This window comes from Planococcus citri, chromosome 2, assembly GCF_950023065.1.
Source record: "Planococcus citri chromosome 2, ihPlaCitr1.1, whole genome shotgun sequence".
In the NCBI taxonomy this organism is placed as follows: Eukaryota; Metazoa; Arthropoda; class Insecta; order Hemiptera; family Pseudococcidae; genus Planococcus; species Planococcus citri.
The window spans coordinates 52916363-52938297 of NC_088678.1; the positions used below are offsets into that span (position 1 = coordinate 52916363).

Below are 21935 nucleotides of genomic sequence, written 5' to 3' on the forward strand. Positions count from 1 at the left end.
CAATATCAGCATAATTTTATAAGGAAAAGGTTCAAAAAACCGAAAAATTTTTTGTTCGAAGAAAAATGTTTGAAAATGATAACGGTTACATCTTATCTAAAACTCTAACCTCCTAGATACGAATTTCACCATCTTCGAGCCATTCTTGATCCTTTACTTTTAGTGCGATTTGCGATTTCTCCAAAAATTCTTAATTTTCCCAAAAGTCGTTGAAATCACTTTGGGCTTCTGAAAATCGAGCTGTTGCTGATTTTTGACCTGATTTACGAGTTAATCTACATTTGGACTGATTTCCAGGTAAGTCCTCGAGTGTGTTTTTCGACCAACATAATTTTTGAATAGAAAAAATATTCCAAAACTGAAGAAAAGCTCATTCTAGGTTTCTGCCTGAAAATCAGTTAGAATGTCGATGAACTCGTTAAATTGGTCGAAAAACAGCTATACAACACGATTTAGAGCATACCCAAATCAATTTCATAAATTCTGGGGAAATTGAAAATCACGCTGGAAGTTCCAGAATGGTCAAAAATCGCGAAATTTTAGTCATTTTTACTGAATATTTCTTTCAAACAGCGTAAATCCCCAAAAATGGACAATTTTGGATTTTCAAAAATTCGCCAAAAATCGAATAACCAGTAAATGGGGTCCCAAAATTCTGGTTGAGGGGTTTTAGATCATGTATGCTCTTTCCAAAAATCGGAGATGGCTACCTCAAAAGGTTCTTCTGCGAGTTCCACTTTTGACGAGACCTTACCCATCCCTCATAATAACCAATGTACTTACCTACCTATTATTTTTTTTACTAAATTACGATGTTTATTTGCTCCTATTGCGACAATTGACTAACATATCTGTTTGTTTTTCTTTATCTGTTCCAACAGAGGACGAAGACACCAAAATGGACTCACTACTAACGCTATCTTCGCCTCCGGTCATTCTGAACGTACCTTCATCGCCTCCAGCATACTCGCGAATGCCTCCAGATGGGCACGAATTCCCTCAAAACTACCAAGAAATCGGACCAAACGGCACGTACGAATTAACCGCCATCCCAGCCGTACCGGGCAGCGAACCACCTTCGTACACGGTCGATGCTTACTACACGAAGAAATCAGCTTACATCGACGTTATCAACGAAGCTAAATTACTAGACGTGGAGCGAAAACCGAGTGAGAACGATGCAGACACGATGAAAATGGCGATGTCGTCGCACAATAAACCGTCTTTTAGTAGTAGTAAAACTCGCAATGGTGATGAATTGGGTATGGCTCCTGTCGCAGCCACCAGGACACGAGGGCATGCTTCTTGGAGAAACGACGAGAAAAGCGAACGTAGCGTTAAAGATAAAATAGCCATGTTTTCCAGCGCTATAGTTAAAGCTGGAAGTAAAGGAACTAGCAACGGATCGTCCGGTCCGAGTTGCGGTAATTTATCCAAATCGAGACATAGGTCTTCGGAAGATAACGTCGCATTGGTTGATGGTGGCGGTGTTGGCAGCATGTTGCATTCGAGAGTTTACTCGAAATCGATATATTCGATGAATTCGATCGGATGTCGCGGTGGCAGTTACTCGGATGTGATGTCGTCAACGCAGCCATCTTATCATCATCACGGTTACGGTGGTGGCTCGAATCATCTTCATCAGCAACCGCAGCAACAGCGAGGTTTCAAATCAAAAGATACGTATCCGGTGTTGCATTGTCAGCGTGCAAGTGTCGGCGGCGTTGACTCTACCAATCCTATAAATATAATGAATAGAACTCAAAGTTCGATAGATCTCACATTGTCGTCGTCTTCATGTTCGTCGGCGTATTCTTCTTGTTCGCCGGATTCGTCGTTATCGCCGATGTCTTCGCCTTCCTACACGATCGGATCGTCGAGTACGTTACCGCGTAAGCACAAGTCTCACCATTTGACCAACGGCACCGGCGGCGGGCCGAATAACTCTACGTCTTGCTTTTCCTCTTCTTCGTCTACGTCGTCGACTTCGTCGTCGTCGTCGTCTTCGTATAACGATAAAAAACACACGTCGCTGACCAGAACTACCAGTTTTACCGGCACGACTACTCTGCACTCGAGGTCGCAAAGTCTCGTCGACGTATTGCACACGCCTCATCGATACGGTAACTACGAAGACTCGGCCGCCTCGTCGCGTAAAGACTCGCTGACCACGTTGATCGAGCAAAGACGTCGCACCATGTCCAAGCTTCGAGGGCTCGTTATACCCGAGAAGACGTGCGAAAGTCAAAAACCCATCATCGATTTGCCGGAAATCAAGAGCAAAGAAGCGGACAGATTCAACTGCTGTCCTGTAACCGGTCACAGTATGACTAGAGGTGGGATCAAACAAGAGCATACCACCGCATACGACAGTTCCTGGAAATCGGTGCTAAATGCGTCTGATATGCCCAAATATTCGCCAGCTTTTAAACGTAAAACGTTAACAGTCTACGGCGTATCTTCATCCGCATCTTCGTTATCATCTTCGCTCAATTCCAGTCGAGAAGAGCTCAGATCAGACAACATAGTCAGCAAAACCAATAAATCGCCTCCTCCTGCCAAACCTCCTCGTAACAGCGTCACCAATGCTTACAACAACCCACAACTTCTGTACGGTCCTCCGGTTTATAAATCTTTATTCGCCAATAACCCCAGCAATAACCATACATTGAACGAGAAATCAACCGATACGAGGAAAGACAACAAATCTCTGACCAATGATTCTTACAGCATATCTCGAATGGACGTTTGTAGTAAACTACAAGAAGACAGCGATAATGATTCGGCTGTCAGCTCGAGTCGTTCCAGCTTATGCCAAGAGTACTCGCCTCCTTCATCTCCTTCGCCAAATACCGAATACGATAGTCAAACCAACGACCGGATATCGAACGATTCGCCATCTCAATCGAGTAGTCGAACCCTACGCAGGACATTATCCTCCGAAACGAATGTTTCGGTTACATCTACCATATCAACATTGACTTCCGGTTCGCAAGCCAGCTGCAGCAGTAACGGCGACAACAGTGGCAAAGAGGGTAAAAGCAAGCGAATACTTAAAGCCGAAAGCGTCGAAGCGATCAATCGTAAAAACGTCCTATCATCGGCCAAATACAGCTGCGGACAAGATTTCAAAGTTGGATCACCTCTCATCAAAGACGTATTCGAAAATCATCAAAATGGTATTTTTAATACGTCTTCGACGACTTCTGCAGCCGAAGCAGCCACTGAGGACGAAGACGACGACCAAACTACACCCAAATTTAGACTCGAGAAGCATCACGATGAAGATAATAGCTCTGCAAATTGGTACGGTACCGGTGAAAATATCAAAGTGGCTTATTTAGAGATACAAGACAGCGAAGAATCGGATTTCAGCACGAAAGAGAATTCTTCTTCGGCTGACACTGATGATAATCTGGATAAGAGTCTGGAGCTGATGAGCGATTCGTTATGCGATGGTAATTATACCGTTGTCGATTACGGCAAGAAGGAGTCGGCCATCAAAGACTCCAGTATTAGTAGCGATACCGAGGGTGACGTCCCATTTACCAAATTAGAGAAACAAGTTTACGCTCAAGTCATCAAAAACCAACAAAAACGAGAAGATCGTAGAAAATCCGACCGTTTCCACGATTCGAAAATCACATCGACGGTTCCGACGGTGGTAGCAGCGGTGCCTGCGATCGATACCAAACCAACGATTCACGTTAACGATATCAAGAAGACGTTCGAAAAAGCCGAACCGTTGGTTAAAATGAATGGCATCAAGACGTCGCAAAACCATTTGCGAATGTCTTCGATGGATTCGACGACCAGCGAAGATAGCCTTCCTACTACCAATTCGGGATCTGCCAGTAATCTGCTGAAGGAGCAGCAGTTTGGTAGCATAACGTCGCTTGCTTCTTCTACTAGCCTTATTTCGCAGCAGGTGAGTGATTTTTTTTTTGTTTATTTGTAGGATGGTATTTTAATTAGATGTAAGTAGGTACCTACTTAGCTTAGATTTTTTTATTGTGCTGAATTAGACGTAGGTACTAGGTAGATATCGAAGTTCGGTTCTATTTTTGTTAGGTTGGTTGGTAAAAAATTAAACTGAAAAATCAAAATCGTATTCTTAAGACTGCAGTTAACTTTATTCTCAAATCTACATGATAAATTGTGACCTCCTCCCCCCCCCCAACAGTCAACTCGTCACCTCCGATTTGGCTGAAATTTGACTCACTGAAAGTTCATGTCACTCTCACCTCCGAACAAATTTTCATCTGCCGAAGTTGATTTTTCGAATTTTGGCGAATTTTTGAAATTGACTGGAATAGCCCATTAACTAATAAAGTTTTCCTAAAAATGGTAAACCACAAGATAAAAATCTGAAACACGATTTGGATACTAAAGTCGGCCTCTCGAATTGATTGAAGCCCATTTTCGAGACGATCCGAAGCCTTCAGCAGGAATTAATTTTTCTCCAGCACACTGGAATCGTTCCAGAAAGCGCTAATATCAACTTTGGCAGCTGAAAATTTAGTTCTGTGGTGAGGGTGACATGAACTTTCTGTTTGCCAAATTTCTGCCAAATCGGATGTGACGAGTTAACGACAAGGTTCTCTTGTGAGTACATCTTGTACGTCTTCTAGAAATAAAAAATTATTCGATTTGGATTCGAAATTTCGAGGTTAATCTCAACTTTATTCTTACAATTCGTCTCTAAGCCAAACTTTACTGAATTTGATCACATTTTGCTGATGTCATGTCGATGCTTCTGTATACCTATTTAGAGAGAGCGTTTATTTGAGAAGCTCGCTAATTAGATAAGTTAATGGTTTTTGGTTTTTTCCTATTCATGGTAGATTTCTCAAGATCTACGAGTACCTACATATTAGAATTAATGAATGTGGATTTCTGTTCCGCATTTTTTCACGTTGCAACGTTGAATGGTTGACGCACTCGCCAGATCTTGTGAAATTTTTTCGGAAAGCTTGAAGTAAGAGTACAAATTTCAAAGTCATTCGAAATTTAACTTTGGAATATGTATCTATAGAATTTGCTTGGAACAGTTTTATGATAAATTGAGTTGTTATCAAATCTTGAAATTTCATTTTTATTCTCTGAAGCTAATCAAACTTTTACTTTGATGTATGTAGGTAGATAATATTAAGACATACCTATTCGAGTTAACACGTTAGTCATCGAATGTAGGTGCTAGGTATTTACACTTTAGTTTTTTATTCCAAGGAAAAATTTTATCATAGATCCACGTGTGATTTTGATTTATTAAACAGACCGACACCTTCTTAGTTTGAAAAATTCTTAGATTTGTGGGATATCAAATTATGATTTTTCACCACTGATTTCGTCTGGGTTTTATTATGTTGGGTGATTTTTCTTCAAAATGTAAGTAGGTATGATTCACATTTTATGTTTCACTGTTGATTTCGAATTCTGCTAAAAATAAAAAATATAAACATTAAAAATCATGCATTTTTCATAAAATTTTAATGAAAGATTATAATCTTGAAAATTTTAGGTACTCGATGAGCAATTTCTACCAGTCCCTCCCTCTCCCATCAATTGGTTTGATCATTTTCAAAATTAGAGCGGGCAAATAGCGGTTTTAAAAAGGAAAAAATTGGCACATCAATTTTTTCTTCGGGAATGTGTTCGGATGGACCCTCTGAACCACCAAAAAAAAGCCGACTCTCCTATCCCTGGAGGAAAATTTTTTAGGGGGCTGAAACCGGTTCCGATTCACGTTTTTTGCGTTTTACTCCGTAAATATTAGGTTTTTGAGAAAAACTACCATGAAGAAAAATGTTCCCCTTTCAATTCTCGACAATTTGATGCTACGCTCGATATCCATTGCTCAAGGGGGGTGTCCAAAAAAAGGGGTGAAAAGAGTAGGTGTTTCAAAAAAGGTCAGTCCAATAAATTAATCAAAATTACCACTTAAAATCATTCGTTTTGGCTCAAATTTTTTTTACAAAGTCTACTCACCCAACTACTAATCAAACTATCGTTGGTTTGTCTTCAACCCTCCTCGGGGGTTCGTGAGGGTTGCTTGATTTTTCAAGTAACACACTACTGAATCATATATTTGAAAAACAAATCTGGACGTGCGATATATCGAATAGTATGTTTTCGAGGTCGCTGAATACGAATATGAACTCATTTTTTGCATACAACCCCTCAAAGCCCCTCTGTGCCCCAAAATGGGGGTCAAAATTTTGAAAAATCGTGAAAAGTCGAGTGATATATCGAATGGTACGTTTTCGAGGTCGCCGAGTGCGAATATGAACTTATTTTTAGGGTCCCACCCCCCAATGTCCCTCTGTGCCCCAAAATGAGGGTGAAAATTTTGAAAAATCGTGAAAAGTCGAGTAATATATCGAATTGCATGTTTTAAAAGTCGCTGAGCACGAATATGACCTTATTTTTTGGGCCCAACCCCGCACAGCTCCCAACTGCTCCCAAAAAATACCAAAATTTTGAAAAAATGTGAAAAGTCGAGTGACATATTGAATGGTATGTTTTCGAAATCACTTTTTTCCTGCTCTACTTACGATCCCTCAAAATCCCCTTACGCCCACTAAATAGGATAAAATTTCGAAAAGTCACCAAAACGCCCCCCAAATAGGATAAAATTTCGAAACGTCACCAAAAAACGTGTAATACGTCGAATAGTATGTTTTCAAGATCGCTGAATACGACTACAGACTCATTTTTATTATTTCACTCATTTTACTATTCGAACGTCTTATACTAACGCCACAAAATTATCCTCAATGTCTTTAGTAGGTAAAATGTCAATCTTCTTGTCTATCTCAGTGTTTTCATTTCGATTGTTTTCCTGTAAAGTTTTCGATTTCATTTTTTACAGTAGACTCCCAATTATCCGACTTTCAGGTTATCCGACTCACTTTTCGCATTATCCGACCCACCAAGGTCGGATAATCCAAAAAACATCTAATTTTTGATTTTGGAGTGTAAATAATGATGCAGGATTCAGCATTTTGTATTCTAACAGTGTTATTTTCCTTGAAATCGATCCAACTTATCTCAAAAAATTATAATTTGAGTCAGTATTTCATTGTCTTATGTACAAAAGTACGTTATTTTTGTTTATTAGATATTTTTTCGATTCTTTGTTCCTGTTTTGAGCCAAAACTTGATTTTCTGAATGAAAGCTTGTCGTCACAAGCTTATGCACTTCATTTTTACGCTTAAAACATCAATTTTGGATTATCCGACTTTTTTGATATCCGACCCACCTTACACCCCCGATTAGGTCGGATAATCGGGAGTCTACTGTATTGGCTACCAATCGAAAACAAAATGAAATCATTTTTTTTTTATGTAAGAAAACATCGAAAATTAGTAGTTCGTAGTTCGTGTTTTTTAAAAAAAAACATGCCATTCGATATATCAGTCGACTTTTCACGAGTTATCAAAATTTTGACCTTAATTTTGAGGCACAGAGGGGCTTTGCGGGGCTGTAGGCAAAAAATAAGTTCATATTCGTACTCAGCGATTTCGAAAACATACCATTCAATATGTCACTCGACTTTTCACATTTTTTCAAAATTTTGGTATTTTTTGGGGGCAGTTGGGAGCTGTGCGGGGTTGGGCCCAAAAAATAAGGTCATATTCGTGCTCAGCGACTTTTAAAACATGCAATTCGATATATCACTCGACTTTTCACGATTTTTCAAAATTTTCACCCTCATTTTGGGGCACAGAGGGACATTGGGGGGTGGGACCCTAAAAATAAGTTCATATTCGCACTCGGCGACCTCGAAAACGTACCATTCGATATATCACTCGACTTTTCACGATTTTTCAAAATTTTGACCCCCATTTTGGGGCACAGAGGGGCTTTGAGGGGTTGTATGCAAAAAATGAGTTCATATTCGTATTCAGCGACCTCGAAAACATACTATTCGATATATCGCACGTCCAGATTTGTTTTTCAAATATATGATTCAGTAGTGTGTTACTTGAAAAATCAAGCAACCCTCACGAACCCCCGAGGAGGGTTGAAGACAAACCAACGATAGTTTGATTAGTAGTTGGGTGAGTAGACTTTGTAAAAAAAATTTGAGCCAAAACGAATGATTTTAAGTGGTAATTTTGATTAATTTATTGGACTGACCTTTTTTGAAACACCTACTCTTTCCACCCCTTTTTTTGGACACCCCCCTTGAGCAATGGATATCGAGCGTAGCATCAAATTGTCGAGAATTGAAAGGGGAACATTTTTCGTCATGGTAGTTTTTCTCAAAAACCTAATATTTACGGAGTAAAACGCAAAAAACGTGAATCGGAACCGGTTTCAGCCCCCTAAAAAATTTTCCTCCAGGGATAGGAGAGTCGGCTTTTTTTTGGTGGTTCAGAGGGTCCATCCGAACACATTCCCGAAGAAAAAATTGATGTGCCAATTTTTTCCTTTTTGCCGCTGCTTTTTTACGTTATTTTCCCGCTCTAAATTGTAGTTTTCTGAATTTAAAACCTATTTTGAAAACTCACATTTGAACTCCTCTCTCTTTTACTAAATAATTTTATACTTTGTAATTTTGTTTTGTTTATTATATGTATTTAAAAGAAACAAATTTTGTAGGGCCTCTAATTTTTCTCAAAAAATTTTTCAATTATTTTTAAATTCAAGCAAATTAATTTTTGACAAAAACTGATAGTCCTGCAAAAAAAAAATGAGAAACAAAATTGAAGAGCATTAGGTATTTGTGGAGTAGGTAAAATTTGGAACACTCGACTCTTTCTAAAGATTTTTTTTTTTGAACATCATTGGAAGGCCGTTGTGATTGAATGGGCATTTCTATTCGAAGAGAAGGAGGGATTCTTACTTTTGGTCTGTTCATTTCCCTAATTATCTATTTATTTTTAAAAATCCTCCTCTTCTAAAAAAATTTTCTTCAAAGCCCCAGATCGACCAAAAATGAAATTCAAGTTTAGCAAGTTATTATCAAATGAACCTAGTTGAAAATGAACAAATTTTTGAGCTATGAAATTTGCAATTTTGTTTCCAAAATCTTGACTTACAAAAATGACGTACTCGTATTTTTATTCAGTGATTTAAACTACCTCAAAATTTTATCTTTTAGCGAATATTTTGTTGATTTTTTCATTTGATTTTTTGGCAACATTTTATATGAAAAATTGCGCATTTTGGGGCGATTTGACTTGCTAAATGCAAATATGGCGATGGGGAGAAAATGCCCAAAAAAAAGGGGTTCCAGGGAGTAAAAAATTCTACTAAATACGCAACGTTTGATCGTTTAGGTAAGTTGAGAAATTTTTTTGAGGAAAAATAATTTTTGTCCAACTCATACTCAGTGACTTGGGGATCATTTTCAAAATTTCAAAATCGATTTCGAAAGTCAAAACATTCAATTTCACCATAGGGAGTTTACAGCGTAGTTATTGAAAAATCCACCCCCCCTCCAGAAATCTTTTCGAACCGAACGGCACTAAATAAAAACAGTATTCAAAAATACGTCACCAGTTCAAATATTACATTATAATATTATGCTACGGCGTACTTTTCAATTTATGGAGAATTTTTGAAAATTGGGGCAAAATTATGAAAAAATCAAAATTTTACCAAATTGACCCAGAAACCTGAAATTTGGTATCAACCTTATTTTCAATCCCCCAAATCGATTAAAATCGATTTCGAATAGTTTTGAACAGTTCTGGATCCTCCATCGTATTTTTCAGAGTTGAATTTTCTTCAAAATTTCACCCAATGAAGTTAGAAAGCTAAAATTTATTTTACACCCTGCTATCGACATGCTGAGTCGATTGGAGGTAGTTTCAATACGTTTTGAAGTCTTTAGTGCCTTTTTGTAATTTTCAATACTGAGAAAATGTTGAAAAATGTAAGACTCCGAAGTTGCAGAAATCGTTTTTGGAAAAAACTTGCGTTATTTATCAAAAAGAGTTAAGCAGCTAATCTTAATTTTAATTTTTATTTGCCAAAGAATCGAAAAATGAAATCCGCAACCTGAAATTCGGGCCTTTTCTTGTATTTCCTTCCTTGGGGTGGGGGGGGGAGGAGGGACGCTAAATTGAAGTTACAAGTCCCTCATTTTTATACCTCCTCCCCCCGCCTCTGTATTTTGAGAAAAAGATCAAAGTACCTAAATTGTTTTTTTATTGTTTAAAAAATTTTTTGAACTTTTTTTTAATAAAAAATTTTGATTACTTTGTTTTTCTCTTCAAGCAATAATGTTTCATAATTCAAAAATTTCAATGTAAGCACTTTTAACAAATTTTATATTTGGATCATTTTGACCTAAAAAAAAAATCAGAATTTTTTCAAAAAGTTAGCAAATTTTATTTATTTTTATTTTTTTTCAAATTCTTTCATTTATTTTTTTTTTAGTTTTTATGGCAGTTTGTTGATATTTTCGAACTTTCCTTTGGGATGTGGCGCAGTCTCTCCGCACTCCCCCATAAAAAAGCCCTGCTAAAATCTGTTTTAACTTTTAATGGTGTATTATTGGATGTTTTTTTGATTTTTTTCCACCCAAAAAGTTTTCTGCCTTTTTTGAAATAAAATCAGGCCCATGTAGTACTTATCTACCTATACCTAGTAGGTGTACTTCAAATTCAAACAAACTCTATAAAAAAAATTCTCAAAATACGTATAAAAAATTTCCACCCTACGTCCAAATATTTACCTATTTACTCGTAATTTTTCGAACGTAAAATTTGCATACCGTGGGAAAATCTGACACGACATAGCTTCGAGTGACGTTTCACGTAATAACCGATCATTACACATTTTCGCATTACCTACCATTTCTCAAGCTACCGATTGCTTTCTGCGGGGCAAAACATGACATATTATAACCGAACGTTCGCGTTTATTTTTTAGTTCGCCAGCGAGTATCTTTACCATAATAAAACTCGAACGAAAAAATCTATACCTACGTTTAGAAGAGTAAAAAAAAAATCAACCGTATAATTAACACTATGCTCAATTTTTTATCCTCTCTTCTCGCACAACTCACGTAAAAAAAGGTTCAGCAATTCTGAAATATAGACTGTGACTGCGCTGTTGCATTTATTTATCGATTTAATGGACTTTGTATATACGAAAAAAATTGCACCTAAGGCAAATATTTATCTTGAACTACGAATCACACGGGCTATTCGAAGGCAAATGGTAATTAGCATGTCGCACCCAACACCTTCGCATAAATAATCTTATATACTCGTATGTACCTATAGCTGGACTATTATAGTATCCCAACTGTTATATAGACGATTTTACGACATAAATGTCTCCTATGTACAATACTGTCCCTGCTTCTCCATAGGTCTCGAAAATTAATCGTTATAAAAAAAAAATAGGTACTCGGTCGCCGATGTTAGCACGTTTAATTTACATATTTAAGTACCACTCCGGTATACGCAGTAATTGTTTTTCTAACGCATCTGGTTTAAGTACTTCCGTACCGAACACATCTCAAGTTCAATAAAATTAATGGTGTCCGGTCGTTCGAGCCGCCACAGCTAAAGCACAGGCAGTTTAAAAGCTAGGAATTTGGCTACACACGTATCTCCTATATAAGACGTAGCCTATACCTAAACTACACATACTGCATACTTTGCATATCGCCGGTTTAAAAAAAAAAATTATTGATAAATAAATCATTAAGTAGTGGAATCTCGTACATGTAGCTCGGATAGAATATATCGAAGCAACATGTTATCTGAATTATACGATTACCTCTGCCCTAAGTTCCCTATAGATGCAGTTACTATGGTACGTGTACTGGCCGTCCGCGTCCTAGCCCGTATTGCTAATAAATTACTAATCCAGACTAGACTAAAATTTAGGTCAGCCGGCTAAAAATTATCCGACTATATATTTCAAACGCATGCGCAAAATTAACGCGATGCGATGATAATAATTTTTCACATGATCGAAATTTTTTATACTTACGTTATCATTCGAGGCTCATTAAGCTCTAATATTTTATCATATATCCGCTACATGTAAGTCTGGAAAATAAACCGTTAACTGTGGCTAATTTCGATTTCGGCTTCGTACCTTTATATCGACATGGTACATGCCTCTTTGATGCTCTTATACTTGTACTAACAGTTCAAAGGTGAATTGTAATTCGAACCAACCTTGTCAATAAGGCCTTGCATTGTTCGTGAATCTTAATTGAATAATTCGACGCTATACACGCCAATTTTTCACCATCTTACACGCTTATTGCTTGTGATTTGATTATTATACTATACACGTTCGATATTTCCTCGTCCCCCCTGTCTTCGAATATTGTATCGGCACATTAAATGAGCGAAGCCAAAGGTATGATATTTATCGTCATCGTCGTGTAATCTTATAATCTGTCTTGTTCTTATAGGCTAGGTATTTGTGTTAAAATGTTAAGTATCGAAGTGCGATTGTACATACAAGACTATTTATAGGCATTTTTTTGTTGCAATTTTATTGGTGTATCATTTTCTTTTGTTATTGTTTCATAAGTGCTGAGTATGTTTTGAAATTCGAATTTTTTACTCAACGATGGTTACGATAATGTTGATGTCTCAATTATAATCAGTCGTAGTGCATCGAATGTTTGTAAGATAGGTTATATCGAAACCTAAGTATAATTTTTTAGGTGAAGCAATTTTCCTACTTTATGCCTAAATTTAGTCGTAAAATACAATTTTAGATTACAGCTATTCATTTTTCTCTCGATCATTTCATCTATTTTTAGGTAAGAGAATGCATTCCTGGATAAGTGGGGAAGGGGGAAGCGGAAATCGATGAAAAAAACCCAGCTCATCCAAAAAATTAACTCGAGAAATTGTCACTTCTTTTTGGCTAAGGAAGGGCAAGGGCATTAAGCCCAAGTAAATTTTTAAACATTTTTCTACAGCTTTTTATTTGCAATTGTAAAAGACGACCTCAGATCCCATCACCATAATTTTACTGAGGAAAAATATACAATTTTCACACTTTTTGCTTGATCTTGAATATTTTTTTCCTGGTCAAATGGTACGAAATTCAGTGTGTGATTGAATATTCCCAACAATCAACATATGACAGTTTGACGATAATTTTTTTAAATTTCATTTCACTTGTAAGTATTCGAGGTATCCTAAACGGCAAACAATTTTAATTTTTTGAACCAAGCAACACTGAATCGAAAGAGCATACAAAATGACATCACCAGATCAAATTTCAAATGCTAAAATAAATTTTTTGATTTTTGATGAATTTTTAAAAAAACCAGTGCTGTAAAAACGATATAATATCGGTATCGTTTCTGTTTCTGATTTCGATTTTCTAAATTTTTAATATCGGTTTTCGCTTTTGATTTCCAGGGTGTCTAACGGTCATAAAAGTCATGGAAAAGTCAAGAATTTTACTCGATACACACTTGAAAATTTTTTTAAAAGCCCATAAAATGGTAAAAAAAATGAAAAATAAAAAATTTGTTCAAAAATGTTCAAAAAATCAGAAAAATGAATAAACTGGAATATACATACTTACCTACGATATTTAAATAAGTTATTAAATAATTTTTTTTGGGAGGGGGGGTATTTTGTAAAAAATAAGTCGTGAAAAATCACGATTTTTTTGTCTGGGAGTTTTGTTAGACATCCTGAATTCGTTTTTTTGCTAACAATAATATCGGTTTAGATTTTGGTTTCATTTTGTTTTTCGTTTTTTAATAGGTAAATATGTACATATTTGGAAAAACGAAAATTTCAATTTTTTGTTTACTTTTTCTGGGGCCTACTAAAATTTACTATCACAAAATTAAAATTGTGATGAAAACAAAATCAAAAATTTACACAAAAAGAAAACCCATTGACTCACACTTGGAGGATTGAAATTCGAAAAAATTATTAAAATTGGTTAAAATGATAAAGTGGCAAAAAAACGAGAATGAAACGCTATTTATATCAAACGGTTTTTATTTTGGTTTCTTTTTTGGTTTTTCAATTTTTATCGGTTTCGTTTTTCGTTTTTCGTTTTCGGTTTTGATTTCGTTTTTTCTCCAAAAGTATCATTTGATTTTGTTTTTAGTCCTGGCTGAAATTTGGCGTGTATCCTATTTTCGACCCTTAGAATCGATTGGGAATAGTTTCGAACCATAATTCAGGATTTTCAGACATTATAGCGTGGTTACTTTCGAGTAACTTTGTTCCTGTTTTCGGCCCAACTTTTTCGATCAGAAACTGAACAAAATTTTCCAAAAAATGAATCTGGTTCAAAAAAAAAACTTACAAAAAGTGCATCTTCATTGCAAATTTGGGTCCTTCGGTAAATTTGGAGGGCTGCAGTCTATTGTAAATGTCAAAAAAATCTCAAAAATCGAGTTCTTTGACCTTGGAAATGAGTTAAATATGTACAGTTGAAAGCTTAAAATCTGAAAAAAAAAAAACTTATCAGTGACTCCTTCTTATACCGAATTTTCTACATTTGTACCTCTCTAGATGAATTAGGAGGGGCTGAAGACTGTCCCAAAGGTCAAAAAACACTTAGAATAGCTCAAAAATTGATTTTTTTTTAAACTGGAGAGGGGTCAAGTAATGTTAGAGAAGATTGAAACTTACAAAAGGCACATTCATGGCACTTTCTTACCTTCTGCTGGCGCCAAATTTGGACAGAATAGGTCAATTTGAGGTGGTTAGAAGTCAAAAACTGAAAGAAAAATGAATTGTTTCCACCTTGTTGAAGTTTGGACATATTAGTTACAACTTTTGACCATTTTTCTTTAAATTTGGACCTATACGATGGTCCTCTAAAAAAATGAGTTTTCTGTAATTTTCAACTTAGACTCTCCCCTACTTCAAAGATCGAATCTAGATGCTGAAAGAATCCCATTCCTCAAGTCGTACCTCTTGACTGGGCATAAATTCTGAAAATGTGTTTCAAACTGTTCAAATCCTCATGTTAAAGATTTTTTCTCAAGTAGGTAATCAAAAAATTCAAAAATAATCTGGCCAAATTCGTTGTACAACATTTTTTTCTTGTCGAGGAAATTTATTACGATTTGAGAAGATTTTTTTCTTTTTTTAATTTACTGATCGAGTGTTAGATTAGATTTCAAACTTCTACACAGAAAGCTCTTTGACTTAGTTGCTGTCTAAATATAATCGCACTCAACTCTCAAAATATTTAGAAATTTGAGCCCAGAATTTTCCAAAATAATTTTTTTTGAAAGTGTTGAAAATTTGAGAACTGCAAAAAAATTAATCATTTCGAAGAAATCTTAAAACTGTATCGAAATTTCAATTACATATTTCACACCTTTGATTTGAACAGATACAATAATTAAAAACTAACATAAAGTACGTTAACTCATCATGTAGACTGCAATGTATACCCGTGTCATCAACTTATATACCCTGTACGACCTTCAAGAACTAATAAATAATGATTTTTAATTCGAAAACAATTCCTCGAGCCTTTCGCAACGATGAAAAAAAAAAGCGCAGCGTAATTGTGACGAGTAAACAACGACAGCAAAAAAAAAAAGGTAAAAAAGAAACGAAAGAAAAAATGCAACAAATGAAAAACTCATCTTACACATCGAACATTACGCATTGCAATACTCATCTGATAAATGAATTATCTCATTGGCCAAGTCAAACGCACCATTTCCATCACATACAAATTACCAGACAAAGGAATTCTGCCGACTTGGTCGTTAAAATCAATTACAATCTGCCGAGCACGTTAGAAAATTTTTTTTACAGACGACGGAAACACGCAGACCTGGAAATCATTAAATGCCAACGAAACCAGTTCTAATTACTCGATAATAGTCGTCGATGGTACCGACCTACCGACAACATTCCATCTACATCTGTATAAAAATTTCCATTCGCTATTTGAATTTTCGGATAAGCCAAAAACTCGGTTGAGGTGGTTTATTTCCACGTGGGTGGGCGCCGGGGTATACCTATACCGATGATCAGCGGGACCTATATATTATATTTTTTTACAATCGTAACAATAAAATCGCATTCCACAATTACTATTTTTCTCGCCTACAAACATCATTATATATAGCGACGTGTGGCCGATGGTCATGCGAGCAATGTGATCCAGGAAAGAAAGAATGAGAAAGAAAAAACGATTGTAGGTACATTTGTACTCGTAGGTTTTGTTGCTGCAGATACGTACCTTTGTCGAAATTTTTTCCCTCCCTTTACGAGACCTTGATTCGAATCATTAATTTCGAACATCGGGTGACATTGAATGACTCGCTGCTATGAATTTATTACCTTTAACGTGATTAATTTTTTCGACTGATGAAGTTATCGATGGTAATTGAGTTGCGTAATAGGAATTAGGGCCTCCTGAATAGTAAGTAGGGGCAGGCAGTAGGCAACAAACATTGATAGTTCTCTATGATATATTGATGACCAAAATCAATGTTGCCAAATTCTGGTGAAAAATTATTATTGGGCTCGAGATGATCATATCAAGTATTTTATGCTTAATGGATCTTAAGTTTGAATTTTCACAACTCCTCCCCCTTTACACTTGAAAAATTTTTGAGCAATTTTGAGGAATTTTCAAGAGTTGCCTAATCTACTCACTTCATAAGTTATTGTACTGACTGTATTTTAAATTGATTCCCCTCGACCCATTTTCTCTCTGTTCTTTCTTGATGCCTTTATCATGAAAATATTATTTTGGACCTAATGAACTCTGTGAGTCAACAGCCAATACCTGCCTAACCAAACAAAACCTCGATAATAATTTTTGAAAGAGAAGAATTCAACATTATGATAGTTTTTGAAGTTCGCTATCGCCACCATTTTTCATTCAAAAATAAGGCAAAAATTGATTTTTTTAAAAAAGGTACTTAATATCTAGATCAAGGAAATAATATTACGTTTATTGAAAAAAAAAATTGTACTTTTCTGTACCTACTACTGCACTTTTTGATGCACTTAGACTTCATATCTGCCAAATGAATGTTTATTTGCAGACTAATATGCACTGAGCAACTCTGGCAACACTGTTGCTGAACCAGACCTCGATCGTCTGTAGTTGATTTGCGGTCATTATCGAATCTCTAAGGTCGAGAGTTGGTTACTACTGTTTTTCCTCTGCTCTCTGCTCTTCCTCCCTCGCTATATAAGACTGTAATTGAATCGCTAATGATGTTCAGTATTTCAATAATGTTCGAGGACATATCGTATGTATAAGTCATCCAGGTTCATTTCGATGACTGATGACGACAATTCGGGGAGAATTATTCATTTTCTCCGCAGAAATATTATTCAGAAGTTGAATTTTATAAGACGTAAAAAAAGTTATAAATTTCGTGTCGTTTTCGATCAAATTTTTATTTCGAAGTAGGGGTCTTCTGGTTTGAAAAAATATAATTCATGATATTTTGAATACTAAACGTTTCATAGTCAGACTTTTTGAAGGATCAAAATGTAAAAAATTTAAATATTAGGGTGGATTGCAAAAAATGAATTTAGATGATTTTAACCAAATTCAGTGGACATCTTCATTTTGAGTTGAAAGTCACTCAGGAAAAATGTCAACTCCGGTGGTGCTTCTAAAGGGGAGATTTGGGTTAGCAATTAGAGAGGGTATTTCCGGAATAAGCAAGGGTTTTGGGGAAAATAACCCAATTCCAAAATATACTTACTACCTACATGTTTGAGATTCTGCATCGACCTAAGCCATTGTCATCAAAATCCAAGACCGCTTTCAGAGTTCTACTGAGGGGTTGAAAATTTGCAAATCGATTATTTTTGGGTTAATTCGTGTTTTGAAAATTTTTTCTTCGCAAATATTTCGCATGAATTTAGGCAAAATATTTTAAGATATCATTGCTAAAACTGGGGAAATATTTTGGGAAGCTGTGGTGCCAATTTTTTTACCATACCTACCTAATTGCCTATTTTTAAAAAAATCTAAAAAAAATTGTTAGGTAAGTTTTTGAAAATTTTTGTAGATTTTTTTTTAATTGGCAAAAACGACCAAAAATTGGCACCACTGGGTTTCAAAATAAATAATTTGCAAATTCTCAACCGCTCAGTTGAACCCTAAAAGTGGTCTTGGATTTTAACTACAGTGGAGTAGGTCGACGCAGAATGGAATCTCAAATACTATTTCTTGAAACATGGACCATTTTTTCCAAGACGGGTTGGGTAGGAGCTAGAGCAAAAAAACATGATTTTTTTGAAAATGTCACCTCTTTTAGGCATCTAAATTATTCAACAATCCAAAAAACATGAACAAATTTTAATAAATCTCCCGGAACTTTATTTAAATGGTTTTATGGTCAATTTTAGGGGCATCTCTGAAATGGTCCAATTTGAAAAATTGCAAGAAAATCGTATTTACTGATTCAATAGGTCATTCCAAAGCACAAAAAGATCCATTTCTGGACCAGGATTTTCCGATTTCACTAGAAATAAATAGGTACATAAATAAATAATGAGTTCCTTCTACCGGGTAATTCGGAAAATACGGTAATTTTAACCTGACACCCTCCACCCCACCCCAATTTCCTACATATTGAGATGAGAGAAATCAATGCTTTGGTACAGCTTTGGTTTTAATATCAGTCTTCGGAGCTCTACCGATCAAAATCAAATAAAATTGAAGTTAATCTACATTGAAGAGGTCGGTATTCAAAATTATTTCACCTCCCTCCGGGCTCACTGTTTGATCAAATTTTGAAAACGATTGAAAATCGTGTAACATATGATTTCAAATTCTAAGTTGCTTTTTTGATTTCTTGATTTGCAAAAATATTTTTAAAAATTATTTGATAATTATTGGTTTTTTGAAGAAAATTTTTTTGAAATATCATGAAAAATATCCTGAAATAAGTATTGCAGAATTTTTCAGAGTGCCAAAAAAATTAGGATGAAAATCTTCAAAGATGATGCAGAAAGTTGATAAAGTCTTACAATTTTAATACGTAAAATATTACAAAAATCATTGGTCATAAAAGTTGTCAAAAACCTTTTGAAATGTCATAAAAAATTTGATGCAAAAATGGACTAAAATGCAAAAAAAAGTCATTGGCTGGCATAGAAATTGTTTAAGGAAAATGAGAAGTAATAAAATGAGGTCATTGAAATTGTAAAATATTTGACCAAAATTACTGAAAAAAGATTAAAATTGTTTGAAACGTTGGAAGAGAATTAAAAAATATTTTGAAGGCCATAAAAATTGGTGAAGAAACAGACCAATTAAATGTCATTATCGTTATTGATGTTGAAAGAAAAAATAGCTTTAGTAGATATCAAAAAAGTGAGAAAGTTCAAGTATAAAATTTCTCAAAACTTCAAGTTCCATAAACGTTGAAAAAATTTTCAAGTTCCGATGTAAATAGTGATGTTGACCTTGACCTTGATAATTTTTTTTGCAAAAAAGAGAAAAAGTGAAAAATTACAAATTATTTTGAACCAATGATATAAGAGTTGGAAACGAGTTTTGATTTTTTTTTTTTTAAGAAGAATAATTGAACTCATACTTAGTTGAACTCTCTCGATGAAGAGTTTTGAAAAAGTTCATTCTTGGAAAACTACACCTGATCGAAATTTATCACAACTCACAAGTCACAACCCTCTTACTCGTAGATAAAATATCAATTAAAATCCAAAGCCCTAGATTCCGTTGTAAAGCCCACAGGTACAATAATATGCCTATGTAAATTCTCAGTCGTTTGATTAATAACACTAGTCCGCGTATTAATGGCTTATTCACGCTCGAAAAGTGAAAAAAAAATGCAAATTTATTTGGTAGATAGGTAGCGTTATCTGTTTAATCGAACCGAACTTTAGATCTATCCATAATAATTTAACTTGACCAGATCTCGTATGCTCGTATTATATTCCTACGTGTTTTTTTTTCTTCTTTCTTTCTCGTATAGGAACTGCAGCAATTGATCGATGAAGCAAATCAGACGTTAGAAGAAACTGCTGGAAGTGGAGGACACGATTTGATGGTAATTATACTGCATCGAGAAACCGTTACTAGTAGCATAGGAATTACATTAGCTGGCGGAGCTGATTATGAAACTAAAGAAATCACCGTAAGTATATTACCTAAATAAAAAAATGACTAGAATTTTTTTTTTATAACTTATGTCTATGGTCTTAGTCTACCTACGTGTAAGATGAAAATTCATCCATAATGTACCTATACTGGCTACTGCTTCTGAAAAATAGGTAAATCTTAGGTTAGATATAAGTACAGGATGGTAACTTGAACCCGGTAAGTCTCACGGGAAATAGCTCCACGGATAGTGGATTTTTTTGGCAACTCGTTATCTTCGGGCTAAAATTACCTTTAATGGAGTGTCTCGAAGTCGGCGAATGTAATAGGAGTAATTTTTTTTTTTTTTTTTGATTAATTGAATTAAAAATTACGCGGTCAGAGGTTAGTACGATGCGCTTCGTCAAACGTGAACTGAACTCTTCTAGAGGTGAATTTTTTTACGCGATATTTATTGCTTTACCGCGTACTAACGGATTATTTTCACGGTTATTTATTTCTATTAATAAAAACCATAGTCTTCCTCGTTAGCTAATTTTCGAGTCGTAAAAAATATGCGATTTTTCCTCATCTTGTTATGATTATCTTGAGCGAATATGATGATACGGTGATGGTTAAATTTAAGTGTGAGTAATTAATTAGTATCGAGTTTTATTGTAAAATTGAAATTTTTCACTTTGGGAGATGCCGAACGAATCGAATTATGTTTAGGTTTCCGGGTATGTGGAAATAATGAGATTATTAGAGTCGTGTGAGGGTTTTGAATAATGCACTTGTATTAAATAGAAGCTAATTGCGGAATTATCAAACAGAAAGATGGAATTATAAAGTCGATTCGATTTGCTACAATTTCAATTCGGATTAAAAAAACAAAGTTTTACTTGGATGCCAAGATACTTCTGGTGTTTTCGACTTTGTGTAGAAATATTTGTGTTCGAATCCAGGGCTGGATTTCTCTATGAGCAAGGCTAATCTGACATCTAGAGCAGAACAATTTAGAGAAAAATGATAAAAATTGTTTTTTTTTCAATTGAAGTAGGTATATTTTGTCTTTTGTCAATGTGTCAATGTTGTGGATTTTTCACTTGAAAGACGTCCAAAAATACACCATCAAGCCCAATTTCAGACGTTCCATTTTAATTTTTTAATTTTTTGCGAAGTTTTGAAAATTGAAAAGGTCTAACTATTTTACTCGAAAAAGATCAAAATTTGATGAAAATGTGGTCTGATTTGGTGAATATTTTGGATTTCTTGATTGATGATGGTTTTAAACACTTTTGGAGTTTCCTAAGTTCCTACGGCAAATTTTTGAAGTGCCCAGTTATGAAGAATTTTTGTAAAAAAAACATGAAGTTCATTATGTTTTTAACTCATAAAAATTTAAAAATCTACTTACGGGAGGCTCTGAAATGGTTCAAAACAACCACCATGCTTATTAATTTTAAAGCTGAAAAATAGGCGGAGGTATGAACCAAATTTCTGATTTCTATCAAATTTGAAATTTTGATTTCTTCGTAAAAAAAAATGCAAACTTGGATTTTTTTTAAATTCCTCAAAAATTGAAAAATTAAATTCATTGTCTAAGATTTGTCTTGATAGTGTATTTTTGTGTTTTTTTTTTATTCATACGAAATTTGTTGTTAGGTCATATTTTTTAGATTGGGGGGGGGGGGTGGGGGTGGCGGAAAAAAGTTTGCCATGAGCGGAAAATACTCGAACCCATCTTTTTAAAGTTACAGTAAATTATACGACTAGGTATCCATGAATTATGAACGTTTCTTCTAAAAATTTCTAATTGAGTGTGGAATACCTTGCGATATTTCAATCTCAGAAAAAAATCAGAATATTTGGAATCATAAAAATACTCCCCTTTCTCCAGCGCTCCAATAATTTGAAAAAAGAA

General features: G+C 35.1%; 1 protein-coding gene across 2 annotated transcripts in view; it reads left to right on the forward strand.

Annotated features, from left to right (window-relative positions):
- The window catches only part of bbg (big bang), a 316775-nt gene that overhangs the window by 292274 nt on the left and 2566 nt on the right, over positions 1-21935 (forward strand). For both annotated transcript variants that reach the window (XM_065351257.1, XM_065351258.1), the window contains 2 exons: positions 882-3928; positions 19908-20069. In XM_065351257.1, the coding sequence (XP_065207329.1) occupies positions 882-3928; positions 19908-20069 (3209 nt within the window). The remainder of the gene's footprint in view (positions 1-881; positions 3929-19907; positions 20070-21935) is intronic.